General features: G+C 47.8%; 1 protein-coding gene and 1 long non-coding RNA gene across 3 annotated transcripts in view; one reads left to right on the forward strand and one right to left on the reverse strand.

The window, feature by feature from the left end:
- Positions 1-23281, forward strand: part of INTS3 (integrator complex subunit 3) — a 47713-nt gene that overhangs the window by 16887 nt on the left and 7545 nt on the right. For both annotated transcript variants that reach the window (XM_012000286.1, XM_012000287.1), the window contains 17 exons: positions 1915-2028; positions 2237-2321; positions 3653-3719; positions 6067-6211; positions 7249-7378; positions 9590-9687; positions 13858-14049; positions 15784-15871; positions 16565-16644; positions 17078-17169; positions 17815-17921; positions 18983-19102; positions 19488-19617; positions 20080-20134; positions 20366-20469; positions 20953-20997; positions 21206-21325. In XM_012000286.1, the coding sequence (XP_011855676.1) occupies positions 1915-2028; positions 2237-2321; positions 3653-3719; positions 6067-6211; positions 7249-7378; positions 9590-9687; positions 13858-14049; positions 15784-15871; positions 16565-16644; positions 17078-17169; positions 17815-17921; positions 18983-19102; positions 19488-19617; positions 20080-20134; positions 20366-20469; positions 20953-20997; positions 21206-21325 (1772 nt within the window). The remainder of the gene's footprint in view (positions 1-1914; positions 2029-2236; positions 2322-3652; positions 3720-6066; positions 6212-7248; positions 7379-9589; positions 9688-13857; positions 14050-15783; positions 15872-16564; positions 16645-17077; positions 17170-17814; positions 17922-18982; positions 19103-19487; positions 19618-20079; positions 20135-20365; positions 20470-20952; positions 20998-21205; positions 21326-23281) is intronic.
- Positions 5955-7146, reverse strand: LOC105554047. Its single transcript, XR_001008268.1, has 2 exons — positions 7030-7146; positions 5955-6163 (listed from the first exon to the last, which is right to left on the reverse strand). It is a non-coding gene; the product is annotated as an uncharacterized LOC105554047 (long non-coding RNA).

Below are 23281 nucleotides of genomic sequence, written 5' to 3' on the forward strand. Positions count from 1 at the left end.
CCATCTCAAAAAAAAAAAAAAGGTTGTTACGTATATCAAATGCAGTTTTTTATATATATATATATATATAAAATTATTATTGTTGATGCCATCCTTGCTGTATTATTGCTTGCTATAGTATAACAACATCCTTGCTCTATTTTTTTTTTTTGAGACGGTCTCCTTTTGTCACCCAGGCTGGAGTGCAATGGTGTGATCTTGGCTCACTGCAACCTCCACCTCCTGGGTTCAAGTGATTCTCCTGCCTCAGCCTCAGTTGTAGCTGGGACTACAGGCACGTGCGACCACACCCAGCTAATTTTTGTATTTTTAGTGGAGATGGAGTTTCACCGTGTTGGCCAGGGTGGTCTTGAACTCCTGACCTCAGGTGATCCACCCGCCTCGGCCTCCCAAATAGTGCTGGGATTACAGGTATGAGCCACCGTACCCAGCCCTTGCTATACTATATTATTATTATTGTTGATGCCATCCTTGCTACTGGTCTTCAGAGGTTGTGGGAAGCTACCTGCCTAATTTCTACTCTTTCTGATGAGACCCTGACAGGATAGAACTCAGCAGGCTAAGGAAGTTGCTAATGAGGCCCCCTAAGGTATTCCTCCAAGAGTCTGGTCTCACAATAGAGACAGAGTGAAGGAGAAAAAAAAAAAAAAAAAAAAAAAAAAACTAAGGGGAAGGGAAGCAATAATCTCACAGAAGAAATTAGCACGCCCTCCCTTACCTCTCCCAGGATTTGGTGTGCTGAAGCACCTCTCCTTTTTCAATACGTGGCAGAAGGAAAGGGCATCACAGAGAAAAGAATGAAGATATTTAGTTCAACTGGGTATTGTGACTCGTGCTTGTAATTCCAGCTGCTCAGGAGGCCGAGGCGGGAAAATCACTTGAGGCCAAGAGTTTCAGCCTAGGAACATAGTGAGACCTTGCCTCTAAAAAAAAAACAGTTTTAAAAATTAGCTGGGCGTGTTGGTGCATGCCTGTAGTACCAGCTACTCAGAAGTTCGAAGCTGCAATGAGCTATGATCGTGCCACTGCACTCCAGCCCAGGCAACAGAGTAAGACCCCAAGTATAAAAAAACTAAAAATTCAAAAAAATTTCAGTTTTGGTTCTGTCCTTAACTGTCTAGGGCCCTGCCCTGGATCTTCTTCCCTTACTGTTCCCTTTACTGTATCTGGCTGGGTCAGTACTGGTCTAAAAACCTCTTTAGGATCCTTTCTGGCTTGTTCAGCCAAACCCATTTTGCAGTGACCTTTTACTTACTGGCAGATGAAAAGCAGATGGCCTCCACCTGGTTTTGCTCAGCCTGTGGCATCAAACAGTATGACACTTCCTAAGAGGGGAAGTGGGGGGACAAGGATAGTACTAGGAGCCTTGCCCAGCAAGCTCTTCTTTTTTTTTTTTTTTTCCAGGCTGGAGTGCGGTGGCGCGATCTCGGCTCACTGCAAGCTCCGCCTCCTAGGTTCATGCCATTCTCCTGCCTCAGCCTCCCGAGTAGTTGGGACTACAGGCGCCTGCCACCGCACCCGGCTAATTTTTTGTGTTTTTAGTAGAGATGGGGTTTCACCGTGTTAGCCAGGATGGTCTCGATCTCCTGACCTCGTGATCCATCCATCTTGGCCTCCCAAAGTGCTGGGACTGCAGGCGTGAGCCACCGCACCCAGCTGCCCAGCAGGCTTTTCTACCTCATTAAAGGATAACCAGTACCTTTTCCCCACTCTGTGTGACAGAACAAGGGATGGATTGGGAATGCAGGACCCCTATGGAAAGAAAGTGTCCAGAATGGAAAGTATTTCATTGCTACTTGGTGCCTTACTGGTGTTATTTAAGTTTAAGGGATTAGAGGGCAAGGGGGCCACTGTGGTGGGGTTAAGGACCTTATCCTCAGCTTGCTGGCTGATCACAAACTTTACTTCTCACAGTGTTACCGGGACTTGGCTCTGGTGAGTCGTGATGGCATGAATATTGTCCTGAATAAAATCAACCAGATACTTATGGAGAAGTACCTGAAGCTGCAGGATACCTGCCGTACTCAGGTAAGGCCAGAAAGAAAAGACAGGATCCAGCTTAAAGAGAGAGGATGGATCTTCTCTCTGTCAGGAGTGGGAAAGAGGAATCAGGGCTAACACACCCCTATCGTTGTGTGTCTAAATTGTAATGTGCTCCTTTCAGTTGTAATTGAATTAGTTCCCTTCTCAAACTCACAGGTCCTGCTCTTCATCTGTTTTTCCCTCTTTCCTTTAGTTGGTGTGGTTGGTACGGGAACTGGTGAAGAGTGGGGTTCTGGGAGCCGATGGTGTTTGTATGACGTTTATGAAGCAGATTGCAGGTGAGTTTGATGGCAGGAGCATAAAGAAGAAAGGAGGAGAGCCCAGAGACTAAATAGAGACAATGGAGAATGATTAAGTGCCAAAGGGATGGAATTCCTGGATTGCTTAGACTGTTTCTTTCTGATACAGACATCTTCTGACCACATATGTTGTATAAATAAATTGACTGAAAAATCATGGGGGGGCCTTTTAAAGCAGTAAGTCTTGCCTCATTTTCTTTCCTACTAAACCTGGGGCTTGACAGACTATTTGGCCTATTTTAGCCAGTCTTCACTCTGAGATTTTATAGCATTTCAGAGCAGGAAGAAATGGGGAGAGAAGTGAGGGCAAATAAATTTGTTCCCAAGTCCCTGTGCTTTCAGAAACCTAGACATCTTCCCTGGCTCCACCCCTGTGATCTGAATGCTTGCTCCCTAATAATTAGGCCCTTTACTGGGGCCAGAATGAGGACAAACTATGTCACAGAACAGACCCTGACATTTAGGTTTTATTCTCATCTTGGCGTTGGTGACATCTGTCTGAGCCACCACATATTCAAGCGGCTACTCCCAAGATTGCATGTGTTTGTTTAAAAGTGACCTGCTACTACCTCACCATTAGCCCATTGGGGCTTGCTTCCTCTTTAAAATTTTATGTAACACTGATGCTCCTGTTTTGATGTGTATGAACCTTAATCTATGTCATGTGTGACTTTATGAACATTGAATTTTTTAATTGGGACCTGGGGCAAGGCATAGTTTTGGCTATTTTTATCCTCTTTCCTGGCCTCTTCCCTGTTTGGCACTCCCAGCCCCCATTTCTTATCCCAAGACTGGTCTGGCATTGCTGTATGTTAATTCTGCCCCAGGAAGTTTCATAGCAAGCACTGTTACCTGGAAAGACTGTTACCTGGAAATAAGAAACTCTTGGCCTGTTGGGGGCCTGAGTGCAGGACTCAGGACATCCAGTTGCTAGACTGCAGCTGTTGTCAGCCACCTGTACCTCTCAGGCCCTCTCTGAGATATCATCCTTTCTTTCCAACTGTGGGCTTCTTATATCTACTTGTCAGACATTCATTTTCAAGGGCCAAAATGTTCCCACTCCAACTCACAATCTGTGGAAAAGCAGCAGCTCTGGTTTCTAGAAAAATTCAGAACCTTCCCTTTTCTTCTTTCGGGAGGCAAAGGGTGAAACTTTAAAGCCTGACAGAACAGAAGGCAGTTTATCTCAGCACTAAGAACAGCAGTGATGAGATGGCAGTCAGGGTGAACCAGCAGAATGGGTGAAGAGATGTATTGGATTGGCTGAGTTGCTAATCAGAGCTATTCTTTTTTTCTCCTTTTGAAATAAGGTGGAGACGTTACAGCCAAAAATATCTGGTTGGCAGAAAGTGTTCTGGATATCCTGACAGAGCAAAGGTAGAGTCCACCATGAAGGGTGGGGTACAGGCCAGATAATGGCCATTAGGAGTGTGAGTGTGGGAAATGGGGATGAAAGGATTGTGTGGCCCATGAACACCTTAATCAGAGAGGGGGAGGCTAGGAGAGGGAGAGACAAGTGTATTGTTGGCAAGTGAAGAAATTAGTGCCCAAGGAATGAAGGAATGGGAAAGAGGTCTTTGCCAAAATATCGCATAGCCCAGAAAAACTGGCTCCATCTGATAAGGGTTTATTTTTGATCCAGACCTCCTTGGAATGTTTATCTTAGGGGAAAGCTGGGGAGGAATGAGCTCAGCAGAGTTGGGCCAGGCAGACACCCACGCCTGGCAGGTATCCTTGTCTCCCCTCCAAGCTTCTCCATCGAACCCATGCTCTTTTTGAAGTGGCACAGGGGGCAATTGGTGTGAGCAGGTAATAGAGATTAGTGAGTCCTGCTGGAGTCTGCATATGGGGTTTGGAGGCTCCAGTGGTAGAGAGTGCATCAGGGGGTACATACTGGACTTTCTGGCTGATTCTTTCCCTTATCCATCAAAATAAAAGGCCAGAAATTTTATGAGGGCTATTCCACCTCTGAACTTGTTTGGAGGTGAGGCTTTCCCCTTGGTTTCAGTCTTCCTCTTGCTTGACTTCTGAGTCTCTTTTCTGATTGAGGACACCATAGCAGTCAAATGATTGAGAGGGCTAATAGTGTCCATACTATCTGTAGTTCCGAAGAATGGACCTCCTCCCAACGTTCACCCTTGCGAAAGAGATGGCCGTGTGCTGTGCTCTGCTCAGGTCTGAGAGCCCTGCCCTATCTGCTGTGCAGTGCCACCTAGTGCTCTCGGCACGGGTGTGCGGCCACATCTGGGCCTGGAGCCACTTCTGTTATTGGTGCCATTGCAGTAGCACGTTAGATTCTAACAGTCTCTTACCAGATCTCTGCTTTTCCTAGGTCTTTGTTCCTTTTTACTGTCCTGGGTCAGGGGGCCTTTCAACTCTTTCTTTCTCTGTATTATGCCATTCCAGGATTCAGGTAATTTCATTACCTTTGCTAGCAATCTTTCTAAAAAGTGATTTTTCTTATTTTGTTCCTGGTGCCAAATACCTCCTATCCCCATACCTTAAAGCTGAATTTTCTGTACAGGCATCAGATGACAGCCAGATAACTGCCCTGTTTTCTACCCTCCAAAAAACTTAACATCTTTTGGTGAAAGTCAATACCTAGAAATTTAAAAGTGTGTCCTCTCCTACACCCTCCTCCTCACTCCCTTCCAAATGTTTCTAGGGCTGTGGAGTTAAAAGGTAGCAGGTAGGGGAGGAAACCTTCCCCAGTAACCTTGGCTAGTGCACCCATTCTGTGAAAAGAAAAGGCCACAGAGTATTTTAATTAGGTGGCTTGAGTAGTTTTCCGGAATCAGGATGTGGCCTGCTTGGACTAATTAAACGTCATGTCATCTTCCTCCAGTTCCCTGCCTTCCAGCAGGGGTGCCAAAACCATTACAAATTGTTTGCTGGGAGGAGATAGCATCTCAATTTTGTCACTTAGAGACAGGATTAGAGTTTTAGGAATATCCCCACTGTGTCTTTCTCTCTACTCCTTTTAAAGCAACTGGGAACAAACCTTTCATTACCCCCTTTTTCCTCAGGGATATTCTGAAACTCATGAGCAGATGAGTTTGCCACCCAAAATCGGGTTCTTTTTTTCAGGTTGTGATTTAGGACAGGTGACTCATTGTGTGGGAGTGGGGACTCATTGTGTGTCGGTGACTAGATAGAGCCAGGGAAAGGTTTGTGGCATGGTGAGCTGCTAATGATCAGCAGACTGAGCTAGCACAGTACGTTCTCAAAACTCCAGGTCCTGAAAGGGTCTTGGCAATCCCCACATGTTCTTGCATCACACTTAAGAACCGCTGACTGAGGGACACTTACCCAGCTTTTCCCCATAGTCTGACCTGGGTAGATACTGTGGCTTAATTCTGTCCCTAGTACCTCACATGTTGCTTGGCGCCTGATAGGCACTCAGTAAATGTTTGAATGAATGAGTCAACAAAGAGAGTTATTTTCTTGGAAGCTAAGTAGTTAGGTGGTAAAAAGAGATTGCTTTTATTTGGCAGTTACCTTTTAGGCACTTGTAAGAGAAAATAAGAAGTTGTCCATAGCTTAGCCAGTTGTTAGTCCAAGATAGATACTAGCTTGAGTGAGCAAGCAAAAAATCAAAGCATCTACTCCCAGTGTCAAATCATCAGTTATTTCTGAGGCACTGTAGCCAAGCCCAGGAAGGGTGAATTGGGAGGGTGAATAGTTCTAGACAGAGCATAGGAGCCAGTGTGTTTCTTCCCTGCAGGGAGTGGGTTCTGAAGAGCAGCATCCTCATTGCCATGGCTGTTTACACGTACCTCCGCCTCATCGTGGACCACCATGGGACTGCCCAGCTCCAGGCCCTGCGACAGAAGGAAGTGGACTTCTGCATCTCACTGCTTCGGGAACGGGTGAGGGAACAGGACAAAAATAATGTGGGGAAGTGAGACTCAGGCTGAGATACCTCTGGAGGTTTATGCAGTGAAGTCAGAAATACCTTGTTAGAGACGAAGGTGCGTCAGGATCTGGTGTTTTCCATCATTTGGCAACAGATGAGGGTAGAAAGGAGGGGGACTTAGTGTAGAATAGCCCTAATTCCTAGAAATGCTACCCGTTAAGCTGGCATCCTTGGGATTTCCCTGGTCAGCTTCAAGGATACTGTTGTACACCACAGAGATAAGCTGTCCTTGTGTGCCTACCATGACACGGTCCCCCACCTACTCTCCTGGGTAATTCCCATGGTCTAGTGAGATTATGAATTGTCCTCTATCAGACCTCCCATGTGGCAATTAAAATTTTTTTTTACTTTATATTTTTGTAGATACTGGACCTTGCTTTGTTGCCCAGGCTGGTCTTGAACTCCTGGCCTCAAGTGATCCTCCCGCCTCAGCCTCCCAAAGTGTTGGGATTATAGGCATGAGCCACTGTGCCCAGCCTAAAATTAATGTTAGATGAAACGTTAAAATTCACTTCTCTAGTTGCATTAGCTACATGTTGCTAATGGGTTTCATTTAGACTACACAGATACAGACATTTCTACCACAGAATTGGACCCACAGAATTAGATACTGCAGAATTTTGTTAGACAAAATGAGTTTGAGGTTAGGGTTTCTGCCAGTCCCATCCATTTGAAACTTTAGTCGTCCTTGAACGGGATTGAAACAGTTCTGGGTGGAGAGGGAGGCAGATTAATGTAAAAGCCAGCAGGGCTTCAGCACTTCCCGCTAACCTCTCATTCTTGATTATCAGTCCCCAGCTTCCAGCTTCCAGCTCTCTTCCCCTGAACAGCTAGGAGCCAATCCTTTGGTTCCAGAAGAAATCCTATAGTCTCTTTAACCCTCTTTCCTTCCCTCCCTAGAACATGTTGTTCCTTTGTCCTCCCTCCAGCAGGTAAACAATCCATGTTTTTATTCTCTTTCCTGTCCCCCACTTCCTCTTCCTTATCAAGTTCATGGAATGTCTGATGATTGGTCGGGATCTCGTAAGACTGCTTCAGAATGTTGCTAGGATACCAGAATTTGAACTGCTTTGGAAAGATATTATCCATAATCCTCAGGCCTTGAGTCCTCAGTTCACAGGTAAGTAGGGTCTTAGGCATCCTGTCCTTGACAGCTGGGAGTTCAATGTATATGTCTTGCTTGAATCAAGAAGGTAGAGGTTGGTGGGTAGGAGAGTTTTTGGCGATCCGATTTTAGGAAGCTTGGGACAGGGCAAGCTTTGCCAAGTACAACTGGGAATGGTAGAGGTACAGAACAATTCATGTAGTTCCTAGACAGCCCCTACTTGGCAGACTCCAGCTGCCACATTACTACGAAGAAAAAAGAGAGACAGAGAACGGTAGTCCTCCTCCCCTCTTCCTGGCAGCTCCTTGGCTCAGGAGGTGAGCCAGTGGCCAGTGTTCTGCTTCACAGAGTCTAGCAGGGGAGTCAGAGGTCAACTCGTGAGACTGAGTCAGTAGAGGCCTGGAATTAATCCTATAAGAGAAGGCCCCTCCCTGGGAACAGTCTTGCCTCGAATTCCAAGGATCCAGCTTGGGCAAAATCCACTTTGGAGGAGGGAGTCTCCGTGTGCCTCCCCCTGACAAGGTCCTTTTTATATCCCTTTCCCTTTCCCAGGGTCCTGCTATGGTCTGAACAATAACTGTACAGCTTTGCTCCCCACACCACCTCAACACACATGGGCTTGTGATCGTGCACACACCCCTTCCCCTCCTACACACACACACACACACACACACACACACACACGGAAGGCAGTTGTCCAGGACCTGGGAAGTCAGGAAAGAGAGGAAAGTGCTGGAAATTGTAGTACTCTTATATTGAACATCTATTTCATTGCTTTTAAGTACCTCCTCTGTGTTAGACAAACACGTATTACCTCATTTAATCTTTGGACAGCCCTACAAGTATTTTAGTTTCTACATTTATACATAAACTGAGGTTTGAGGCCAGGCATGGTGGCTCACGCCTGTAATCCCACCACCTTCGGAGGCCGAGGCAGGCGGATCACAAGGTCAAGAGATCAAGACCATTCTGGGCAACATGGTGAAACCCTGTCTCTACTAAAAATACAAAAATTAGCTGGACATGGTGGCACATGCCTGTATTCCCAGCTACTTGGGAGGCTGAGGCAAGAGAATCGCTTGAACCCAGGAGGCGCAGGTTGCAGATCGTGCCACTGCACTCCAGCGTGGCGACAGAGTGAGACTCCGTTGCCACCCCCCCGAAGAAAAGAAAAGAAACCGAGGTTTAAGGAGATTAAGTAATTTGCCCAAGGCTATACAGCGGGTAGGTTAGGTGACAGAGGCAGGATTTTGATCCAAGTCTTTTTTTTTTTTTTTTTTTTTTTTTTGTCACTCAGGCTGGAGTGCAATGGCATGATCTCAGCTCACTGCAACCTCCGCCTCCTGGGTTCAAGTGATTCTCCCACCTCAGCCTCCCAAGTAGCTGGGATTACAGGCACCTGCCATCATGCCCAGGTAAATGTTGTATTTTTGTAGAGATGGAGTTTCACCATGTTGGCCAAGCTGGTCTTGAACTCCTGACCTCAAGCGATCCACCTTGGCCTCCCAAAGTGCTGGGATTACAGGCATGAGCCACCGCACCCAGCCTCTTTTTTTTTTTTTTTAAGATGGGGTGTCACTATGTTGCCAAGGCTGGTCTTGAACTCATAGGCTCAAGGGATCCACCTGCCTCAGCCTCCCAAGGTGCTAAGATTACAGGTGTGAGCCACCGGTATGCCTGGCCTTTTAAATTATTTTTGTTCTCTCATGTCAGGCAGGTAATGTGAGGACATGGTAACAAGGTTTGAGGGAGGCACATGTCACGCATGAATGTGAAAAACCAATAATCATGCTTATGAGCTACAGTAGGATCTGGATCCACATGTTTCTGACTCCAGGGCTTATGCTCATGCCACAGATAACATTGATTCCAGGACCCAAGGATGGGATCATCAGGAGCAGGAAGAGCAGCTGGGGTTTCCCATATTTTCCCCTTAACTTTCCCATCTGTTGCCAGTGGGAATCATGTGGGTAGGAGGCTCTGGAAGACCAGCAGAAGACAGGAAGTAATATAGCTGGGTCCTGGGGATAGTGGTTGGTTGGAGCAGAACACGTAAGTGCTGGTTGGAATCCCCACCTGTGCTTGACCTCCCTTGGTCTTGTCTTGGAATTTCTCCGTGAGCAAGACTACTGGCCATCAGTACCTGGGCTCAGGTTCCCAACCTGCCTTTCATTCTTTCTGGTCCTCAGGCTTCCTCTTTTCTCTTCCCTTCCACATTTGATTCAGGTATCCTACAGCTTCTTCAGTCAAGAACATCCCGAAAATTCCTAGCATGTCGTCTAACCCCAGACATGGAGACTAAACTCCTCTTCATGACATCCCGGGTAAGCTAAGGTGTTGCAGCAAGAGAAGAGGTCACTGGCCGGGCGCAGTGGCTCACGCCTGTAATCCCAGCACTTTGGGAGGCCGAGGCAGGCAGATCATGAGGTCAGGAGATCAAGACCATGCTGGCTAACACGATGAAACCCTGTCTCTACTAAAAATACAAAAAATTAGCTGGGCGTAGTGGCGGGCGCCTGTAGTCCCAGCTACTCAGGAGGCTGAGACAGGAGAATGGCGTGAATCCAAGAGGCAGAGTTTGCAGTCAGCCGAGATCGCACCACTGCACTCCAGCCTGGGTGATAGAGCGAGACTCCGTCTCAAAAAAAAAAAAAACAAAAACAAAAAGAGAAGAGGTCACACGCTGGTTGGGCTTTGCTTTGGTCTGTGGAGCTGTTACCGTTGTTTACTAACCAGTAGAATGGTAGCTAAATAATCGTACCTGATCTGCCTGGCTACTGGCTTCCTTGTCCTTTATTCATTCTTTGCCTACACATTGAGCACGGTGCTAAGGATTGGGGATACACTGTCGAATAAGAGAGATACAGGTCCAGCTCTCGTGAAGCTTTTAGTTTATCTAAAGTGGTCACTAAACCAATAATTATGTAGAAATACTAGTATCATTTACAAGTGTGAAATGTTCTATAAAGGGGAGAGTGAAAGTGTTCATGTTAAGAAACCCACAATTGCTCCAGGAGAACCATGAAGTCTCAGGAAAAGAGTTATGTGTCTTTCCAAACTTGACTGAATAATGGCAGAATTACTTGAGCATGTTAAAGATGCAGCTTCCTGGATCCCACTGTCCCAGATAATTTGATTGAGGAATCTGTGGGGTTTTTTTTGTTTTTGTTTGTTTGTTTGTTTGTGTTTTGAGACGGGATTTTGCTCTTGTTGCCCAGGCTGGAGTGCAGTGGCGCGATCTCGGCTCACTGCAGCCTCCGCCTCTTGGGTTCAAGCAATTCTTCTGCCTCAACCTCCCGAGTAGCTGGGATTACAGGCATGCACCACACTTTGCGAATTTTGTATTTTTAGTACAGAAGGGATTTTTCTATGTTGGTCAGGCTGGTCTCGAACTCCTGACCTCAGGTGATCCACGTGCCTCAGCCTCCCAAAGTGCTGGGATTACAGTGAGCCACTGCACTCAGCCAGAGTCTGTTTTTAGCAGACTTCCCAGGCCATTCCTCTGCGGCCAGTCTGGCTGTCGAGAACTACTTTCCTAATCAGCTTTCCCAAGTCACCCAGACTAATTGTCGAGGTCTGTGTTGTACTATGTGGTAGCCACCAGCCATGTGTTGCCATTTAAATTTAAGTTAGCCTTCAGGACTAGGTATGATAAACATTCTTGGCCAGGCGCAGTGGGTCATACCTGTAATCCCAGCACTTTGGGAGGCCAAGGTGGGCAGATCACTTGAGATCAGGAGTTCAGGACCAGCCTGGTCAACATGGTGAAACCCCGTCTCTACTAAAAATACAAACATTTTACTGGGTGTGGTGGCACACGCCTGTAATCCCAGCTACTCGGGAGGCTGAGGCAGGAGAATCACTTAAACCCGGGAGGCAGAGGTTGCAGTGAGCCAAGATCGCACCACTGCACTTCAGCCTGGGCGACAGAGTGAAACGCTGTCACACACACAAAAAAAATTAAGTTAGTTAAAATGAGTTAAAATTAAAAACCCACAGCTGGGCGCCATGGCTCACGCCTACAACCCTAGCACTTTGGGAGGCCGAGGCTGGTGGCAACACTTTAGGTCAGGAGTTCAAGACTAGCCTGGGCAACATGGTGAAACCCTGTCTCTACAAAAAATACAAAAATTAGCCAGGTGTGGTGGTGGCTACTCAGGAGGCTGAGGCAGGAGAGTCACTTGAACCCAGACCCAGGAGGCAGAGGTTACAGTGAGCTGAGATCGTGCCACTCCACTCCAGCCTGGGCAACAGTGAGATTCCATCTCAAACAAACAACAACAAAAAAATTCAGAGCCTGGTGCAGTGGCATGTGCCTGTAATCCCAGCTTCTCAGGAGGCTGAGGTGGGAGGATTGCTTGAACCCAGGAGTTAGAGACCAGCCTGGCTCAAGCAATCCTCCCATCAATGAGACCCTGTCTCTTAAAAAATAATAATTTGGGCCGCGCACGGTGGATCACACTTGTAATCCCAGCACTTTGGGAGACCAAGGCAGGCGTATCACGAGGTCAGGAGATGGAGATGATCCTGGCTAACACGGTGAAACCCCGTCTCTACTAAATACAAAAAATTAGCTGGGCATGGTAGCGGGCACCTGTAGTCCCAGATACTCGGGAGGCTGAGGCAGGAGAATGGCGTGAACCCGGGAGACGGAGCTTGCAGTGAGCCGAGATCACGCCACTGCACTCCAGCGTGGGCAACAGAGCAAGACTCCATCTCAAAATAATAATAATAATAGTAATAATAATAATAATAATAATAATTCGGGCCGAGTGTGGTGGCTCACGCCTGTAATCTCAGCACTTTGGGAGGCCAAGGTGTGTAGATCACTTGAGGTCGGGAATTCGAGACCAGCCTGACCAACATGGTGAAACCCTGTCTCTACTGAAAATACAAAAATCAGCTGGGCATGGTTGTGTATGCCTGCAATCCCAACTACTTGGGAGGCTGAGGCAGGAGAATCACTTGAACCTGGGAGGTGGAGGTTATAGTGAACCGAGATCGCTCCTTTGCACTCCAGCTTGGGCAACAAGAGTGAAACTCTGTCTCAAAAAAATTAAATAAATAATAATAATAATTTGATATCTCAGTTACAATAGCTGCATTTCACGTGCACAATAGCAACCATCATTGCCGAAAGTTCTGTCGGGTGGTGTTGGTCTAGAAGTATCTTTTTGTTTGCTTTTTTTACCTTTTTGCTCTATCTTGGTTGATTTCTTCTGACAGATGGGAGAATATAAGAAGAGGGAAACCAGATCCTTTTCCTTATTTAGTGTTATTATTTGTGATCACTTAGGGTCTGTTTGAGGAAAAACTTTCCACAAGAAGGTTTGGAGAGTCTAGGCTTTGGATAATGGTCCTGTTAGGTCAGCACCAGGAAATTCTCAGTTGATGTTGAGTGGTGAACAGGCCCAGCTCTTACTCTTGAAGAACATTTCTTGCTGTTCACCAGTGGCTCAAGAAAATGAGAAAAGATTATACTTCTTTTTTTTTTTTTTTTTTTTTTTTTTAAAAAAGAATACACCTCTTTTTTTTTTTTTTTTTTTTTTTTTGAGACGGAGTCTCACTCTGTCACCCATGCTGGAGTGCAGTGGCCGGATCTCGGCTCACTGCAAGCTCCGCCTCCCAGGTTCACACCATTCTCCTGCCTCAGCCTCCTGAGTAGCTGGGACTACAGGCACCCGCCACCATGCTCGGCTGATTTTTTTGTATTTTTAGTAGAGACGGGGTTTCACCGTGTTAGCCAGGATGGTCTCGAGCTCCTGACCTCATGATCCGCCCACCTCAGCCTCCCAAAGTGCTGGGATTACAGGCATGAGCCACCGTGCCCAGCAAGATTATACTTCTGACTGGAGAGTCAGTGACTAGTACAAGGAGTAAAGAGCCAAAAAATGGACTGAAGTTGCAGTTGGGGGTAGATGTAGCCTGAGGTAGGTGGCAAAAATGACTATAACACTAGCGTGCAGTGCAGGCTAGAAATTTTCAGCTTTTTTTTTTTTTTTTTTTTTTGAGATGGAGTTTCGCTCTTTTTGCCCAGGCTGGAGTGCAATGGCGCCATCTCAGCTCACCCCAACCTCCGCCTCCCGGGTTCAAGCGATTCTCCTGCCTCAGCCTCTCGAGTAGCTGGGATTACAGGCATGCGCCACCATGCCTGGCTAATTTTTTTTGTATTTTTAGTAGAGACGGGGTTTCTCTATCTTGATCAGGCTGGTCTTGAACTCCTGACCTCAGGCGATCCACCCGCCTCGGCCTCCCAAAGTGCTGGGATTACAGGCATGAGCCACCGTGCCTGGCACAGCTCTTTTTTTCAAATCAAGAAGTTCTCCTAAAAGAGAGGAGACTTACAACACAATATGAGCTAATGAATAAGTTGTGGGAAGAAATGGAGGTCTAGGAGGTCTAGGGCAAACCTAGAGTTAAGTGGTGCTTGTTTTCCTCTGTCCAGGGACCCACACTGTCTTCTAAGTTCTTTTTCTTGCTTCCGCTTTCCCCAGGTGCGATTTGGTCAACAAAAGCGATACCAAGATTGGTTCCAGCGCCAGTACCTGTCAACTCCAGATAGTCAGTCTCTGCGCTGTGACCTCATTCGCTACATCTGTGGGGTAGTCCACCCTTCTAATGAAGTACTGAGTTCAGATATCTTGCCCCGGTGGGCCATCATTGGTTGGCTCCTGACAACGTGCACGGTGAGGGCAAAAGATACTGGGTGGTGAAGGGTGCCTCCTCCATGGTTTTCCCATATTTCCATTCTTCTTCCCGACTCCAGGGCCACTTGACCCCTAAGGGCCCTTCTTTCACTCTGGTCCTCCAGAGTATCTCAGCCTTCTGCCTCACTTCCCTTTGTGTCTCTAGAAATTTACTTACACTCATTATTTTCCATCTGGGTTTGAGATTGAACAGGTTCATCTCCCCCATTACTGCCAACCCCCAAAAGCCTGGGTTTCTGGAGCATCCCTGCCTTTTTCATTTTTGCTTCCAGAAACCATATACAGCTATTCCTCTTAACTGTTTCTTTCTCAGATTCAGAGCTTGCATTCTTTAGACCCTCACCGCCATGCCTTTTTGGCTTCAGCTTTGTCTACTTCCCTTCTGTAAATGCATCAAGTCTGCAGTGGAGGCATTTCCTTCCAAGTGTTTTCCTCTCTGTGCCTAGGGTGGGAAACTATCCATTCTCTGGCATCTGGCTGCTCCCTGACCTCTTCCAACAGGGCTCCTCCTCCCCCGTTTGACTAGGTCCTTGGAATGTGCTGATTCAGATATGACAACAGGCTCTTCCTGGAGAGGTGGGGGTCTCTTCTTCAGGAATGTGCCTGGAGAGCCCAGCAAGGGCAGCCGAGGGGTGCTAGTCTGACTGTTGCCTCAGCTCAGGGGTGATGAGTGAACTTCTGAGTCCAAGCATTCTCCCTTACGGAAATCAGAGATATGAACTGCTGGCTTTATTAAGAACCCAGGCCTGCTGAGCACGGTGGCTCACGCCTGTAATCCCAGCACTTTGGAAGGTTGAGGCGGGCAGATTGTTGAGCTCAGGAGTTTGAGACCAGCCTGGGCAACATGGCAAGACCCCCGTCTCTACAAAAAAATACAAAAATTAGCCAGGTGTGGTGGTGTGCACCTGTAGTCCCAGGCTGAGGTGAAAGGACCGCTTGAACCTGGGAGGTGGAGGTTGCAGTGAGCTGAGATCCTGCCACTGCACTCCAGCCTGGGTGACAGAGTCAGACCCTGTCTCAACAACAAAAAGAAAAGAACCCAGGCCTGGCCAGGCATGGTGACTCACGCCTGTAATCCCAACACTTTGGGAGGCTGAGGCGGGAGGATCACTTGAGCCTAGGAGTTCAAGACCAGCCTGGGCAACATAGCAAAACCCATCTCCACCAAAATAAAACAAAAAGCCAGGCATGGTGGTGTGCTCCTGTAGTCCCAGATACCCGGGAGGCTGAGGTTGGGAGGATCACCCGAGCCTAACAGGTCAAGGCTGCAGTGAGCCGTGATCATGCCACTGCGCTCCAGCCTGGGTGACATGGCAGGACCCTCATCTCTACAAAAAAATACAAAAATGAGCCAGGTGAGGTGGTGCGTGCCTATAGTCCCAGGCTGAGGTGAGGATCTCTTGAGCCTGGGCGGTGGAGGTTGCAGTGAGCTGAGATCGTGCCACTGCACTACAGCCTGGGCAACAGAGCAAGACCTTGTCTGGAAAAAAAAAGGTTGGGGGGGGTACCTGGCCCAATCCCTGTCCTCTTGGTTAAGACCACAGAGTATTCACCCATACACAACACAAAGGGGGTGAGCGTTCTACCTGTTTCACTAGGAACTGAATTTCATAGATGGAACAGCCAAGTGGGCCTTGGACTCTGTCTTGGGACTCTGAATGGAGGGAGGTGATTGATGAAACTAGCCCTCTGTTTCTCTCCTCTCTTTTCCAGTCAAATGTCGCTGCCTCCAATGCCAAACTGGCTTTGTTTTACGACTGGCTGTTCTTTAGTCCAGACAAGGATAGCATTATGAACATAGGTATGTGACCAAGACCAGGCGGCTCCACTTCCCGACCACCCTAAGCCCCACTGCCTTGTCTTAGTGATAGCAGTCATAAATCTCAGGGCACCATGGAGTAGAGGCAGCTTATCTGGGAGCAGCTCTGTTGTTCTTCATCAGTTTTCCCTTGACCTAGAAAGAGAATTGCTTTGATAAGGTTAAGCCATCACCGTACCTCCTCCCCGCAGCCTGATGCATGGTCTTCAGGAGGGGAGGACCTGGGCAAAGGAAAAGGCTGTACCATGTCCTGCTTTTCCTCTCCTATTACTTCCCTTCTCCAAGCTGAATGCTGGGAACAAGAAGGGAAATGAGGACTACAAGCTGTTTCGGGGGCTGTCAGCTCTTGGGTCTGCTCAGTGGGAATGGGGGGAATAGACATAGCACTTCCCAGAGCCATTCATGTATATTGACATGCCATTTTATGGAGACAGAAACAGGCTGACTTTAGCCTGGCATGGTGGCGCGCACCTGTAATTCCAGCTGCTGGGGAGGTTGAGGCACGAGATTCGCTTGAACCTGGGAGGCGGAGGCTTCAGTGAGCCGAGATTGTACCACTGCACTCCAGCCTGGGTGACGGAGTGAGACCCTGTAAAAAAAAAAAAAAAAGAAAAAAAAAAAAGAAAAAAAAGAGACTGACTGATGTGAGGGGCTCTTTAATTTCACATCCTCCAGAACCAGCCATCCTGGTTATGCACCACTCCATGAAGCCCCACCCAGCCATCACTGCCACACTCTTGGACTTCATGTGCCGCGTAAGTGTTAGAGCTCTCTTTTCTCCCCATGCCTGGATGAGCAGAATTAAGTGTATCTCCCCGATCTCCCAGTGCATGCGTCTTCTCAGTATGCCTTGACTGAGAGCAGAAGTGGTCATAGGTCCTATCCCCCAAGTTAATAAATGCTTCCCTTCCATATTCCACTGTCTGCAGTTGCATCTTCCATTTTCTGTGGGGTTGCTCAATCACAGGGATGGTGACTTAAGGTAGAATCTAGTTTCCTTGGGGAGCAGCCAGGTCCAGTAAGAATTTCTCATTGAGTGGCCTGGAATGGTCAGGAAGTCCAGTTCTCTCTGCAGCCATACTCCCCAGTGTCTCCTGATCAAAACCAAAGCAGCTTTTCAGATCTAATTCAGCAGAACTCTCTGGATGGAGTCCTGTGCTCATTTTTCCCCTCCTTCTTCCCTTCCAGATCATTCCCAACTTCTATCCACCATTGGAAGGCCACGTGCGGCAGGGTGTCTTTTCCTCTCTCAACCACATTGTGGAGAAGCGAGTCTTGGCGTAAGGAATTTGGTGGGGGAAGGAGGTTGTTTTCCCATTTTTCATTAGGTCCAGGCATATCCAAATGTTGCCATAGCACTGCTGGCCCTTTTCTCTGACAGGTGTAAAAAGTATTGGCTCTACCTCAGACTGTTGGGCATATGTCTTCCTGGCCCTTAGAGGAATTTCTCTACTGCCATCGTATTACAAAGGTCTTCAAATGCCTTCATCTTCCCTGTTGACCCCCTTCAGGGATCTGAGTATGATCCAGTTATAATGATTGGGCTTAGACCTATCTCAGCTCCATGTTGAGTTAGCAATGAGAAGCTCTGGCCGAACACAGTGACTCACGCCTGTAATCCCAGTAGTTTGGGAGGCCAAGGCAGGCAGATCACCTGAGGTTAGGAATTTGAGACCTGCCTGGCCAACATGGTGAAACCCCGTGTCTACTAAAAATACAAAAATTAGCCAGGTGTGATGGCGCACACCTGTAATCCCAGCTACTTGGGAGGCTGAGGCACAAGAATTGCTTGAACCCGGGAGGTGGAGGTTGCAGTGAGCCGAGATTGTGCCACTGTGCTCCAGCCTAGGTGACAAGAGTGACACTCTGTCTCAAAAAAAAAGAGAGAAGCTCTGATATTGACCTTCATCATGTTCCCCATTTAGACACCTGGCTCCCCTGTTTGACAACCCTAAGTTGGATAAGGAGCTGCGGGCAATGCTGAGGGAGAAGTTTCCTGAGTTCTGCAGCTCACCCTCCCCACCTGTGGAAGGTATGAGGTCCTCCCATTCCATCACCTGTGTCAAAAGAGGGGCAAGACAACAAGGCTTTCAGGCCAGAGCCCTTTTCAGGATGTTCACAGTTCTCCACCTCTGTGACGCTGTCCATCACAGGTTTTCCTTCTTCAGTTTATCTTTTTTATTCATTTTTGTGTTGTCTGTCTTGATTCTCTTGCTTCATCTAATCTTATTTGACGTGCTCTCATCTTTCTTGCTCTCTTAACTCTTGTTTTTTCTCCTAGTAACTCCTGCTCAGTAGTTGGAAGCCTTTCATGTAATATTTACAATATTTATCTCACTTTAACTTGCCCATTTTTTCTCTCTTCCCAGCTCTAGGTCCTGGCCTCTGATGACAGTATGTCATGTTGGGCCTCAAACCTTGCTCAGAATTCAACTGCCATCTCCTTACCACACATACACACTTTGTTTTGGGATAAGGGTCTAAGCCAAGTAGTATCTTCCAACTTGGTTTTAAATTAAAGAGCACTTGGAGGCTAAGCATGGTGGCTTATGCCTCTAATCCCAGCACTTTGGGAGGCCGAGGCGGGCGGATCACTTGAGGTCAGGAATTCAAGACCAACCTAGCCAACATCATGAAACTCCGTCTCTATTAAAATACAAAAAAAATTTGTATTTGGTGGGCACGTGTAGTCCCAGCTACTCAGAAGGCTGAGGCATGAGAATTGTGTGAACCTGGGAGGCGGAGGTTGCAGTGAGCCGAGATGGCGCCACTGCACTCCAGCCCAGGCGACAAGAGTGAGACTAGCACTTGGGACTGTCCCTGGTCTTACTCTAATTACCAATCCTAACGAGCTGAGCATAGAGGAGTCATGTCCTGTGTTGCTCTTATTCCTGGCAACATCCCTCTGCAGGTCATGGAGGGTTATGAGGACAAGAGGTTTGTCAAGAGGTTTGTCCTTCCAGGGTCAGAATTCCATTTAGATCATAAACACCTTATTCTCTCACTTGCCCTCCATTCTCCCTTCCTAGAAGCATGAGGCATGTTAGAGGACCCACGAGGCCATCATATGCCTTATCTTTTTTTACTCCCAAGTCAAAATTGAGGAGCCAGTTTCCATGGAGATGGACAACCATATGTCGGATAAGGATGAGAGTTGCTATGACAATGCAGAGGCAGCCTTCAGTGATGATGAAGAGGATCTCAACAGCAAAGGTGAGGGTATCAGCAAGGGCTAGTTCAGGGTTATGCTGGCCCTGAGAGGACCAGTTCCCAGAAGCAGCCTCTCTGCACTCTTCCTGTCACCCTTATTCCTGTGAGTTAAAGTTTTGTTCACAGGGTGTCTGGATGAGACTCCAGAGTGCAGAGCCCTGCACTTAACACTCAAGGCAGGAAGGAAAAAAGAAGTGGTTCCTGCCCTTGTTTGCTTGTAAGAGCTAGCACATGTGCACATTCAGGGAGATGCTTCAGGCACTCACACAGCATTGAGGAAACAGGTGCACACTTAGGGCATGTGAGGAAGGGGATAAGTGGTTGAGGGGACTGTCTCTGTTGCTGGCATCTGGGCAAACTGACTTCTTTCCCAAATCACTCCCTTTAGGAAAGAAGAGAGAGTTTCGCTTCCACCCTATCAAGGAGACAGTTGTGGAGGAGCCAGTTGATATCACCCCTTACCTTGACCAGTTGGATGAGTCCCTGAGGGACAAAGTACTCCAGCTACAGAAGGGGAGGTGGGTACAGACCCTGTTCTCAACCTCAAGAGGTCCAGCCGCAGGCTCTCCACCTGGTGCTTAATGGGTACAGCAGGAGATGGGGGTTGGAGGCAAACATGATAGGAGTGTGTGGAGAGGCAGCTGAAGCTTCATGAGGGAGTTCTGCAGTTTACGTTGGGAGTACAAGCTGGGAGTGGGGCAGCCTCGTTCCCTAACACCTTGAGTTCCCACTGCAGATTCTTGGGAGAAGAGCCTCTGAGAACCAAAGCAGGGTTGGTGGGGATTTTCCTTTTCTTTAGGCCTCTGCCCAGACAGCACCAATTCTGCCCTAAAGCCTTCCCATCCAAGCTGGGATTTTACACAGAGCTCCTTTGTTTTGTCTCTGTGCATGTGAGTGTGCTTGTGCACTGTTCTGGGTGTGTGTCCTGCCCTCTGCTATCATTTATGTCCCTGGGATTTCCTCTCATTTCTGTCCTGCAGTGATACGGAGGCCCAGTGTGAGGTCATGCAGGAAATTGTGGACCAGGTCCTGGAGGTGAGGAGGAACCCAACCCCTTAGGGAGGAAGCAGCCTAGCCTGCTTAGCTTACACATCTCCCAGGGAAGCCAACTCACTTTTTCCCTCCCCTAGATGAGTCCCTCTTATAGTGGGGAGGGGAGCTTGCTGATCCTGGAGGTGGAAGCAGATGAGTTCCAAGACTGGGATAGTGGGGGCAGTGGGGCGTGGGTGTAGGTAGTGATTCTCTCTCCCTTGTCTCATCACTCAGGAAGACTTTGACTCGGAGCAGCTGTCTGTCCTTGCTTCCTGCCTACAGGAGCTCTTCAAGGCCCACTTTCGAGGGGAGGTCTTGCCCGAGGAGATTACTGAGGAGTAAGGCTCATCTTCCCTCACTCCTGAGCCTCAGGAGCCAGAGGCTGCTCTTACAGCCTGAGTCCAAGAGACCCCTTACTGTAGACTGGAGAAAAATCTGTTCACTTGGTGTTTTTATTCTCACATGTACCAACTCATTTAAACAAGGGCTTATTTTTACCTGCTGAACACCGTGTGTACTGGGGAGGTGGACTAACATCCCCTCCTCATGCTTCCAGCCCTTGCTGCTGGGCCAAGTAACTCTAATCTGCTGAATCAGGTGTGATTGGACACTGGCCTGGAGCCTGTCTCTGAAGGGCGAGAGCGTGGTCCCATGTTAGGAACCTGTTTTCTCTGTTACCAAGCCTACAGAGCAGCAGGAAGTTTGCCTTTTGGGTAGGGAAGGAGCAGGCTGGCATTTAGCCTCCAGCTGGTCCTCCATATCTGCCCATAGCTCACCTCACCCCCTCACATGGACTCTCAAATATAACCCTCTTCTTGTAGGTCCCTGGAGGAGTCTGTAGGAAAGCCTCTGTACCTAATATTTAGGTAAGCATGCAGCTATAGGAGATACTGTTCTGCCCTCCGTCCTCCCTGACAGCACACACATGTGCTTCTGTCCTGGGGTAATGGGACTCCCTTTCCAGGGAGGAGGACATATGCTGTGGGCACAGACAGCCCATGCCACCTGAGAAACTCCACGGGAGAGTCTGCCCTGGGTAAAGCTCTGTTCCTCTCCTCCCATGCCCTACTCCAGGAACCTATGTCAGATGCAGGAAGACAACAGCAGCTTCTCTCTGCTTCTAGACCTTCTCTCTGAGCTGTATCAGAAGCAGCCCAAGATTGGCTACCACCTGCTCTACTACCTGAGGGCCAGGTGGGTATGGTCCCCATGTTTCAAATGGTGTCAGGACACATCCTGAAGAGCCTCTCTTCTGCCCACTGGCTCCCCCACCCTGGACTGTCATCACCAGGGCCTTGTGGGTTGGTTTGGTTGGATTGGTTTGTTTTTAAGAGACAGCATCTCACTCTGTCACCTGATCGTAGCTCACTGCAGCTTCAAACTCCTGGGCTCAAGCCATCCTCCCACTTCAGCATCCTTAGTAGCTGGGACTACACAGCCTTGCACTACCATGCCTGGCTAATTTTTTAAAATTTTTTTGTAGAGACAGGGTCTCACTTTGTTGCCCAGGATGGTCTCAAACTCCTGGGCTCGAGTGATCCTCCTGCTTCAGCCTCCTGAGGAGCTGGGATTACATCCAGGCGTGCACCACCATGCCCAGTTATTGGTTTTGGGGTTTTTTTTCCCCCCTCTCAGTAAGGCTTGTGTGCTCCTCAGGCTTTTTTTTTTAACTTAAATTTTTATTTATTTATTTTTTGAGACAGGGTCTCACTCAGTCACCTAGGCTGGCGTGCGATCTCAGCTCACTACAACTTCTGCTTCCCAGGCTCCAGAGATTCTCCTGCCTCAGCCTCCTGAATAGCTGGGACTACAGGCGTAAGCCACCAACCCTCGGCTGATTTTTGTATTTTTGTACAGATATGGTTTTGCCTGTTGCCCAGGCTGGTCTTAAACTCTTGGGCTCAAGTGATTTGCCTACCTTGGCCTCTCAGAGTTCTGGGATTACAGTCATGAGCCACTCCGCCCGGCCTTAAGGTTTTTTTTTCTTAATAGCTTTTTTGAGATATAATTCAAAAACCATAAAATTTGAAAATTTAAAATTTATTCTCAAGTGTACAATTCAATTTTTTATTTTTTTATTTTTTTTTTGAGACAGAGTTTCGCTCTTGTCTCCCAGGCTGGAGTGCAGTGGCACAACCTTGGCTCATTGCAATCTCCTCTTCCTGGGTTTAAGCAATTCTCCTGCCTCAGCCTCCCAAGTAGCGGGGACTACAGGCATAAACCACCATACCCGGCTAATTTTTTTTTTTTTTTTATTTAGTAGAGACGGGGTTTCACCATGTTGGTCAGGCTCCTGACCTCAGGTGATCCACTCGCCTTGGCCTCCCAAGGTGCTGGGATTGCAGGTGTGAGCCACTGTGCCCGACCTCAATAATTTTTTAGTGTATTCACAAAGTTATACAACTATCACTACTATCTAATTTAGAAAGAACATTTTTATCACCCCAAAAAGAAACCTCATACCCATTAGCAATCACTTTGCCATTCTGCCCTTCACCCAGCTCCTGGCAACCACTGATCTGCTTTCTGCCTCTATAGATTATTTTGGACATTTCAGATAAATGGAATCATACAGTATGTGATCTTTTGTGACTTGCTTTGTTTTTTTTGTTGTTTTTATTTTGTTTTTTGAGATGGAGTCTCACTCCGTCGCCCAGGCTGGAGTGCAGTGGCGCGATCTCGGCTCACTGCAAGCTCCGCCTCCCGGGTTCACGCCATTCTCCTGCCTCAGCTTCCCAAGTAGCTGGGACTACAGGCGCCTGCCACCACGCCCAGCTAGTTTTTTTTTGTTTTTGTTTTTTTTGTATTTTTAGTAGAGACAGGGTTTCACCATGTTAGCCAGGATGGTCTCGATCTCCTGACCTCATGATCTGGCCACCTCAGCCTCCCAAAGTGCTGGGATTACAGGCGTGAGCCACCGCGCCTGGCTGGTGACTTGCTTTTTTCACCTAGTATAATGTTTTCTAGGTTCATCTATGTTGTAACATGTATCGTTTCTTCATTCCTTTTTTGTCTGTTTGTTTGTTTTGAGATGGATTCTTGCTCTGTCACCTAGGCTGGAGTGCAGTGGTATGATCACAGCTCACTGCAACCTCTGCCTCCTGGGTTCAAGCAATTCTCCTGCCTCAGCCTCCCTAGTAGCTGGGACTA

This window comes from Mandrillus leucophaeus, unplaced genomic scaffold (genome assembly GCF_000951045.1).
Source record: "Mandrillus leucophaeus isolate KB7577 unplaced genomic scaffold, Mleu.le_1.0 Scaffold624, whole genome shotgun sequence".
Classification (NCBI taxonomy): Eukaryota; Metazoa; Chordata; class Mammalia; order Primates; family Cercopithecidae; genus Mandrillus; species Mandrillus leucophaeus.